The following is a 9,823-nucleotide window of genomic DNA, read 5'->3' on the forward strand; positions in this document are numbered from 1 at the left end:
AGCGGAAGCCTTGGGCTTCCCAGCAGAAGTAGCTCTACACTGGCGGAGAGCGATCACGCGGGGAAAATGCGACTGGAACCGGAGCCCTCAGGAAAACACCACTTGGGGACCTAGTAGCAAACTACACTGGTTTAAAGAGCGTTTGGGACGGTTGGTGACGGCTCGGGACGGGAGGCAGATGTTGCCTGTGTGATCGCGCGTAAGTACTCCATTTCCAACCAGCATCTATACCGGCTTAAATGGCCCGTGTGACCGCACCCAAACTCCCTTAGGAAAGCACAGCATGCCCGCCTGTCTACAGAGTCTACATCTCTGATTCTTAAAGTTTAAAGAACAGTAAAACTCTGTTGCTTGGAATGTAGTTTTCCAAAAACAATTACTCTGCAAACTTGCCGTGAAAGCCCTCATTTGTGGAATTCACCTTAATGTGCCCGTTTCAACTTCTCACCCCATCCAGGCTTCATTCACTCACCTGAATTGCCCACAATGGTTTGTTGCGATCCACCCATAGGATAGGAGCCCTGGAGAGAGACATTTGAAAGACACGTACACTTAGTGTGGAAATTTCACATTTGAGCTTAAGTACAGAGGACTTATCAGGAGGAAGAGGGTCTTGACAGTTGGCATGCAAATATCATTGGCCCCGATTCAGCTACAGTTAGTGATGCAAATTCTGTCCTCAGGAACCAGTCATGCCACATTGTTTGCAAACCCCCCCCCCCACATTTTACCTCAAGAATTGCTTTCAATCCTAAATAAATCTATCCCCCCCACTGCCCCCCAATTATAACAGATTTCCTGAGGGCAAGATGTCACCTGCCCTATCGCACTGGGGTTCCCAGAAGGATTTTTTTTAAAAAAGGCTTGAAGGATATAATCTGGGCCTGGATATAAACCTATGCAAGACTGGACTGATGTGAGGGACAATGAAATAAGATGACAAGCATGAAATGTTTTGCTTCTTATAAACAAACAAGAATAACATTTATTCAGAAAGCAACACACAACTGAAACACACAATTATTAATGCTTAACCAGGAGTTATGGAATGTACAGTCTGTATCCAAGGGAAAACCTTCTCTTCGGCAGGTTTATAACATCAATATATAACTCTGCCAAAACTCAGTGTCACGAGAACCAAACATACACTAGCTGTAACCCCTCCGTTTTGTTGAAACTCAGTGTCACACCAGACCATCACAAACCCTGCTGGCCTCCTGTAACACCTCACTTCCCCAGACCGGGAAACTTAACCAAAGATATAATATCTTCACAGATCTTTAATTCACACACCTGTTAAGCTAACACTTTTCTCCCTCTCACAGCTTCCAAATCCTAAATGCCAGCCCTAAACATCTATCTAAGGGCTAAACTACACTTTATTGTGACACAAATTAGGTCAGGTACCCTTTTCACAGACTGACATGACATTGGTCAACTCATGTTCCACAGCACCTTGGGGCCCACTTCAGCTCAGGAATGTAATGTGGGTCAGGGATGGGCTTCAACCTTCACTCTTGCACTGTTCTCCCAAGGCAAAACAACCAGGGGGCCATATTTTCCCAGCTGTGGGCCTCCACATACTCTGACTGCAGCATGTTGTGCCCCACAATAGGCTTAAATATGCCCCCCTGCAGCTGTTTTTGCCTGGGAAAATGGCATGGGAGGGAAGGCTGAAGGCCCTCCCCACTGTGTTGTGCTTCTGAGCTGAATTGGGCCTCAGCATGCTTGGTTTCTCGATATCATATCTGTCTGCAGAAAGGACTCACTTTGGTCTGGGTTGTGTCACAGGTACTGTGTAGTTTATCCCTAAACTACCCTGTGTCAGATCTTAACTCATAGCCAGCTCCTATTGGCTGATTCAAAACGCAACTCTTATTGGTTCCTATGTTGCTGGGGTACATTTCTGAGCTCTGGGTTGAAAGTTCAAATCAGCTGTATTTCCCCATATTCCAGACTTGCTTATAAATACTGTCAGCCCCTGAAGAGGTAAATCTGTCATTTCGTTTGAATCCTTCCATACCCAAACAAGATTCAGAAAATGTGCTTCCTGGCCTAGGAGTTTCGTTAGCCAGATTATTCGGATAATTTCTGCATGGATGATGAGCTATTTGCAAAATTACTTTAGCCTGCTATGCATCCTAATATCTTCTTTACTAAAATTTACAATTTCCCCCTCTCGGTTGGCAATGGTGCTAACCTGGGAGCAAAAGTATTTTGACCTGTGCTAAAAAGTAACCGATACTTGCACAGCAAGAGGTAGGCAATTCTGTGATAAACAAAGCAGAGGAGGGGGGTTATGACTCAGAAGGTTGTCAGCCCAATCTCTGAGGTGTCCGGTTTGGGGCAATGTTCCCTCTAAGCTATGGCATCCTGTGAGCAAATATTCTATCTTGTGAGCCACTGGCATTACAGTTGTGAGTGAGTGATTTGGTGACTGCATAAATCAGTTTGCTCTGGAGCCATCCTTCCTGAGCGGAGGCAAAATGTGTGAACCGGAGGCTAAGAAACTGTGAGCTAGCTCACACTAACTCAGCTTAGAGGGAACACTGGTTCGGGGATGTTGAGATGCTAAAGCGCTGCTTCCAGGCAGAACAGACAATACTGAGCCAGTTGAATCAATGGACTGTCTCAGTATAGGGCAGCCTCACATGTTCATAGGGTACATTACGTGCTTTGCCCTAGACTCCCCCCTGACATGTTATTTTCTTATATGCAGGGAGGCTTATTTCTTTCAAAGGGAAGCATTTTAAATGGGGAACGTCCATCCTGCAGTCCAACAGTGGGCTCAACCACTTTGCCTCTCAATTCTGCTGATTGCATTAACTGGCTCTAAACAAGACCAAGCCACAAATTACCCTCAGACAAGTTGAAAACCGCTTACCAGTTGATTTCTGTCGAGGACTGGTTGAAGTTTGTGTAATTGTGCTTTTCACATTCCCAGCTGAGGGGGGTGGGGAGGGGGGAAAAAGAAGGAAATTATATGCCGTGATAAGAGAAGGACAAAAAGCCCTGACTTGGATAGTCCAAGCTAGCCCAATCTTACCACATCTCAGAAGCTAAGCAGGGTCAGCTGTAGCCAAGAATTGGAAGGGTGACTTCCAAGGAATACCAGGGCCATGAAACTGAGGCAGGCAATGGCAAACCACCTCTGACTTACCTCTTGCCTGAAAAAAACAAATCTAGCTCACCACCTAGTGGTAAAAAGGTAAAGGTAAAGGTTCCCTTGCTCGAAAGCCAGTCGAGTCCGACTCTAGGGTTGCGGTGCTCATCTCTGTTTCAAAGCCGAAGAGCCAGCGCTGTCCGAAGACGTTTCCGTGGTCATGTGGCCGGCATGACTAAACACAAAGGCGCACGGAACGCTGTTACCTTCCCACCGAAGTGGTACCTATTTATCTACTTGCAATTTCTTGCTTTCGAACTGCTAGGTTGGCAGGAGCTGGAACTAGAGATGGGAGCTCACTCCATCATGCGGCACCCGGGTCTCGAACTGCTGAACTACCGACCTTCCACAGCCTGCAGTTCAGCGTCTTAACCACTTGAGCCACCGCAGCTAAAAGAGCTAGAACTTCTGGCTGCGAGATAATCTTAAGATTTCCTGGCTATAATACACACAAGGCCATCCAATAATAATTATTATTAGGGACAAAGGTAGATGATATGTTTTGCCATGACTGACTCTCATTCTCCTTAGACACACGGCAGCTACAGGCAACAAAGTTCCCAGGCACCACAGGGGCCTGATTGGAATTCAGGGGCTTCCAGCTTCCTCCCCTGTTATCATTTTCCTGAACCGAAATGGCATCAGGACCCAAACTAGGGGCATTATTTGTCCTATGGGAGAGGGGTCTGCATGTTCACCATCCCCTTCTCTGCCTGGTTTGATCAACTGAAACTGACACACGCACCCCACAAAAAGCAAAGAGAGTGCTGGTCATTCTTCTCTCCCGGGGATAACAGCAGTGAATGAGTGAGCAGTCAGTTCTGATCAGCAAAACCATACAGGGAATGGTTAAACCACTTCCTTCCCCCACCTCATGGTTCTGATTCAAGCTGGGGCTCCTCACAGTTTCTATTTCCATTAAAAACAAACCGAACTGGGAAGATCTGCCTGCATTTCATCCAGTTTTAGCCCTCACATGATGGGAATGAGATCTACCCAGAGGTCATTTCGGGGGGGATCGCGGGGGATCGCAGTTCCCCCGGGTGAGGTACGGGGGGGGCACATGACGAAGCCCCACCCCCTGCTTCCGCCCCTCATTCAGCCAGGAGGAGGCAGGAGAAGAGGGAGGGTAAGTTGCTTCCTCCCTGCCTCTCCCCACCCCTGCCTGCCTGGGGCCAGGGAGGGCCTTCGCGGGGCTTCCTTGCACTCCCGCCGGCCTTGCAGGTCCACCGCCGGGCCCCTCATGGGGCTCGGCATTGGAGCTGCAAGGCTGGCGGCGGCAGCCGGGACCGTTGGGGGCGGGGTGTGTGGCCTTATGACACACTTCCGCTGATGTCAGGGTGTGTGGCCTTATGACACTCTTCCGGTGATGTCAGGGAGTGTGACATATGCTAATGAGTTATGCTAATGAGTTCCCCTAGCTCTTTTTCTACGAAATGACCCCTGGATCTAACCACACGGGACATCCTAAGTGAAGGCCCCAGGAGACCCTCAGTGGCACATCCAGTTGAGCCAGGCCTGGCTGCAATATTGTGTGGTCCCCAAGGCACCTCTCAGATCTCAAGACAGGTCTACAGTAGCCCACACACAAGACAGGACAACATAAAGGCAAATAGACACAGCACCCCAAAGGAAGGGCCCCTCACCATCCTATCCGCTGTGGGTCGTCAAGCAGAACACGGACAATGTAGAGAAGGCAGGTGAGAAGCTTCAGGGAAAAGTTGAAGAGCCTTATTCTCAGACCTGCAGTGAAGAGGGGGAATAACATTTATCAGGTAGAATGAAAACACACAAACAAATAGTTTTAGGGTGATGCACACAACAGTGACCCTGAGTTGGATAGCCCAGTTGTCAGATCTTGGAAGCTAAACAGGGTGGGCCCTGGTTAATACTTGGATGGGAGACCACCAAGGAAGTCCAGTGTTGCTACATAGAGGCAGGCAATGGCAAAACCACTTCTGAATATCTCTGGCCTTGAAAACCCTACAGGGTTGCCATAAGTTGGCTTGCTGCTGCCACCACAACAGAACAATGGCCATCCCCTAGAACCAGGGATGGACAGATGTATCTTTCCCCTCTCTTCTTGTTGCCAGCGGGTGCCTTTTTGTTCCATCCTTTTTAGACCTAGTGTTTTTAATTTGTTTCTTTCTCTTATGGGATTTTTTACCCCACTCACAACCATTAGCACAGAACCAATGTTAAAAATGTATAAACTTAATGGGGAAAATTCAGGGCAAAGAAACAGAAAATGGTGTAAAAATACAGACTCTCACATTCTGTCTGCGCATGGGGGGGGGGGGAATCAAAAATAAAATGGGAATTTCCAAACCAAAAACACTGAACTTGCAAAATTGAGCTACACTCTTCACTGGAGACAGTCTGAACAGGGTGAGAGGGGATCTTATCTGGTACCAGCTGTTGGGAGAGGAGACCGCCCTTCCATGTTTCCCTTCCTTCCCACAATCCCTCCTTCCTCAATATGGCAGCCTGGGTATGCTGTCAATTACCCTTGGCTTGGGCAGTGCATGTGTAATGCAAACACTGAGATGAACACTGAGAAGGGAAGAGGGAAATTAGGCTAGAGGGGAACAGAGGGAGCATGTTAGTACTTCACTGGCTTCTGATCTCTTAAACAACAGTTACACGGTCAGCAACAGAGTGCCTGTACCAGGGGGGCATGCCTAACAAGCTCTCAGAGGCCTATTTATGCATAAAATTTCTCCAGAGACTTGTTTAAGGCAGCTCACACAAAACCCCCAACTCAATAAAATCATAAACACAACAACATCATGGCCATCAATAGGAAAGTGAGCCATAAAAAACAAGCCAGGGGATAAAAACAGCATAAAACAACATTTAGTAGCAATCCTCAAATGAGGTCCATAAAACAGACTAAGGGCTAGAAGCGGGCAATAAAAAAAAGATTTTTAAAAGAAAGGTTGAACCCCTACAAAACACAGCATCTCAAGGCAGTAAAGTAGGTCCAAAGGGAGCCTCATTCTAAATGCCAGGTGCCACCACTGGAAAAGCCCTGACTCTGTCACCCACATCACCTCTGCAGGCAGAGGCACAGGGATCAGGGCTTGGAATGATGAACTTAACCAGTTCATTGTTCAGTATGGGAAGAGGCTGTTTTTCAAATAGCTTAGCTAACAGATGTTATCAGAGCTGGCCCAGCACAATAGGGATCCCAGGCAGCTGTCTAGGGCTTATGAATTCAAGATTGCTTTAGAACAATACGTAAACTGGCCTTGATCATTCTCTTTTGTACTGTTTGCATATACATCTACAGTGGTTTATTTGTGTGGCAGAATGTGCTTGTTCTGGCCTGCAGGCCCTATTCTGCCCTACCCTCCTATGTGTTTCTCCACACCTGAAGGGGCTTTTCTTCTACTCTCAGAGTAGCCCACCACCAACACCTGACCTTTGTCCAGAATTGCCCACTGGGAGGGTCAGGACTCCCAGCTTCCCTTCCGAATTCAGAGGCCTTGCCACTGTCTCCCACTGTCCAATGCTTTGATCACTACGGGGACAATTTATGGCCTTGTGCACCTCTGGAGGAACAGCCGCTTGCCAACTCCCTTCCTTCCTCCTGGCACTCCTTTTAAAATAGTGTTGAAGACAGTGGAGGTCTATTTGGTACAGAGAACCCCTGCCAGCACTCAAAGTTATAAAGTATCTATTAAAAAGAAAATGTTTACAAGTATACTTTTAGCACAACACCATACAAAAGAAATTGGCAAAATGTAAATCCTCTGTCCCGCTCTCTATACATGCCCTAGATGTTAAAATAGGACACACGCATTAAGGAAGTTACAAATCCCTACAGAGTTAACATTACCTTGAAGCTTGTTTCAGCTGTCCAGGCCAATCACATGGTCAATGGCTGCCTCCTTAGTTGGGAGTCCTGCCTCCTCTCATGGTCTCAGTGCCCAAGGAAAAGAGACCTATTTCCTCCTGCAGGGAGTTTTTATCATATCTGTTTCTCCACTTACTGACCAGGTCATGCCAGGTCAAAGAGGCATTTCCTGGTGATCTCCAGGAATCTCCTTCTTGAAGCCCCTCCAGCATTCCATTCCACCAGACCTCTGTTCCCTGCTAGCACTTGTATGAAGGTGATCTGAGGTACGTCTGAGAAGCAATTGAACTAACTCCCCCCCTCCAACCTGGTCTCTACCCAGAGGGAAAAAACCTATTAAAACGCAAAGTGCGGGTTTTGCTCCTTTCAAACCTTCCAGGAAAAAACTGCATCTATTCACCATTACCATTTGCATGCTTTGGTCCATGAGGGAACTGCAAGCCCTGAAAAATCTAGCACAGTGAATGAGCTACAAATAAGGAAGTCCTCAAGTTGGATCTTGCCTCCATTGTGAATTCTCTAGGTGGCTTTAGGCAAGCGACCCCCCCCCACCTCTTAAATATGGGGAGGGTTGCCAACCTCCAAGAGCTGACTAGAGATCTCCTGCTATTATAACTGATCTCCAGGCTACAGAGATCAGTTCCCCCAGAGAAAATGGCCCCTTTGGAAGGCGGACTTTATGGCATTGTACCCCATTGAAGTCCCTCCCCTCCATAAACCCTACCTCCCAAAATCTCCAGGTGTTTCCCAACTCAGAGCTGGCATCCCTAAATATGGGGCAGCCCTGAGCATCCTGAAGGAAGGGTAAGAACAAAAAAGGTAGTAAAGAATCAGAAAGTGGTGAGAATTTAAAAAATGGCAGCAATAGAGACATTATTCTCTACGGTTGACTGGATATTCTACCAGAAATGGCTTTCTTCAGCGGTACAGAGCCAGTTTGGTGTAGTGGTTAAGTGCGCGGACTCTAATCTGGGAGAACCGGGGTTGATTCCCCACTCCTCCACTTGCACCTGGCTGGATGACCTTGGGCAAGCCATAGTTCTGATAAGAGCTGTTCTTGAAAAAGAGCAGTTTCTGTCAGAGCTCTCTCAGATCCACCTACCTCACAGGGTGCCTGTTGTTGGGAGGGGAAGGGAAAGGAGTTTGTAAGCCGCTCTGAGACACCTTTGGGTAGTGAAGGGCGGGGTATAAATCCAATCTCTTCTTCTTCTTCTTCTTCTTCTTCTTCTTCTTCTTCTTCTTCTTCTTCTTCTTCTTCTTCTTCTTCTTCTTCTTCTTCTTCTTCAGCTGTAGTCCACTGGCCTGTTGGCCACCGCTTGGTAATCGTGACTTTCAAGCGGTGACTCAAACCATTCAGCTACATAGCCCCAAAACCTCTCTATACCTCACTAGATGATTAAGAAAGCATTTGTGCTTCATCATGAACAAAATTTACTGCATTCGGAAAGGGTTTTTTTAAAGCCTCTTCAGATAAACATGGAGAGGGAGGGGGGGAAACCCAACCATGCAACCCCCCCGAATTTCCATTAAATAAATATGTTGTCTTTAGGGAACGTCTGCTTTCAACAACATTCAAAACACCTATTGTAGTGTTGTCAGGAGAACAAACACACACATAATAATTTGTTCCGCTAATTATAGCAAACCTGCCAGAGGATCCTTTCTCTGGGTCATGAGCAACAATTGCCCCCGCACTGAAATGTTCAAGCAGAGCTTGCTCATCCCTCACACATGTAAAGAGACAAAAGGCCAATCAGTAAAACAAAGGTGCGCGATTCAGTGTTTCAATATTATTTCAGACTGTCTGGGAGCTTCAGCCAACCTTTATACACACTCCCCCCCCCCCGCTCCTTTGCCCTTCGATGTGGCCATAATTACACGGAGTGCTTGAGGATCTGTGACTGGAACTTGAGAAATCTGGCCCTAAAAAGGAGCTGGGGGTGTGTGGATCACAGCCACAGCCCAGGGAACTCTCCTCCAGCATCATTTTCCCAATCAGAAACACGTGCCCCCCCCACTCCTTTAAATCCTGATTGGGGTTGGGGGAGATGGTATTGTGCCAGACTTTTTCCCTCATGGAGGCTTAAGCATCTTTGGGGGGAAGGCATTTTCATCCAGAGAAATGGCAAAGGGGGAGGGGAAAGGGATGCCCCGTAGCTAGGGATATTTTTGGGAGGGGGCCCAGTAGCTAATTAATTGGTGGGACTCCTTAGAACTCCTAAGGCAGCCCTGTACCCCCCAGGCTCCAGGGCAAGGGGGGGTAATGCCCAGTGGCCGTAGCTTCCCTCCACCACCACCACCCCCAGCAAGGGCAGGCTGCCCCTGCAAAGCGTCTGGCTCCCCCCGCCCCAGGAGCCCCAGTTCCTCTTCCCACGGCACGGCACAAGGGGCAGCCTGACATCCACCCCTGGTTCCCTCCCAGGGCAGGGAGAGGTGAGGCGTGCAGCGGCCGGGCTGGCCACAGAGTTGCTGCATGTGGGCTTGTTGGCACAATGGAGCGCAGCCAGGCGTGGCTGCCAGGGGCAAGAGGAGGAGGCGACATGCCTCCTTGCCTGCCTGGCTGGGCTTACCAAACAAGGACCCACGGCAAGTAGGAAAACCAACATACAACAAGTGCCGTGCACAGATGATTATAACATATCATAAATAATTTTATATTTTTTGAAAAATATTTTTACAATAATTTCTACATATATAATTAATCATCTTAATCACAATTCACAATATAAGAGACAAGGGGCGGGACCCACGATACTCGCCTCGGGGGGGAGGGAGCTCCAGACCTATGAGGAAGAGGAGGA

General features: G+C 47.9%; 1 protein-coding gene across 3 annotated transcripts in view; it reads right to left on the minus strand.

The window, feature by feature from the left end:
* Nucleotides 1-9,823, minus strand: part of KCNT1 (potassium channel, sodium activated subfamily T, member 1) — a 239,894-nt gene that overhangs the window by 87,200 nt on the left and 142,871 nt on the right. For all 3 annotated transcript variants that reach the window (XM_015421156.1, XM_015421155.1, XM_015421158.1), the window contains exons 3-5: nt 4,810-4,906; nt 2,885-2,944; nt 473-521 (exon numbers count right to left, since the gene is read on the minus strand). In XM_015421156.1, the coding sequence (XP_015276642.1) occupies nt 473-521; nt 2,885-2,944; nt 4,810-4,906 (206 nt within the window). The remainder of the gene's footprint in view (nt 1-472; nt 522-2,884; nt 2,945-4,809; nt 4,907-9,823) is intronic.

This window comes from Gekko japonicus, unplaced genomic scaffold, assembly GCF_001447785.1.
Source record: "Gekko japonicus isolate JY-2015 unplaced genomic scaffold, Gekko_japonicus_V1.1 scaffold40, whole genome shotgun sequence".
NCBI classification, from domain to species: Eukaryota; Metazoa; Chordata; class Lepidosauria; order Squamata; family Gekkonidae; genus Gekko; species Gekko japonicus.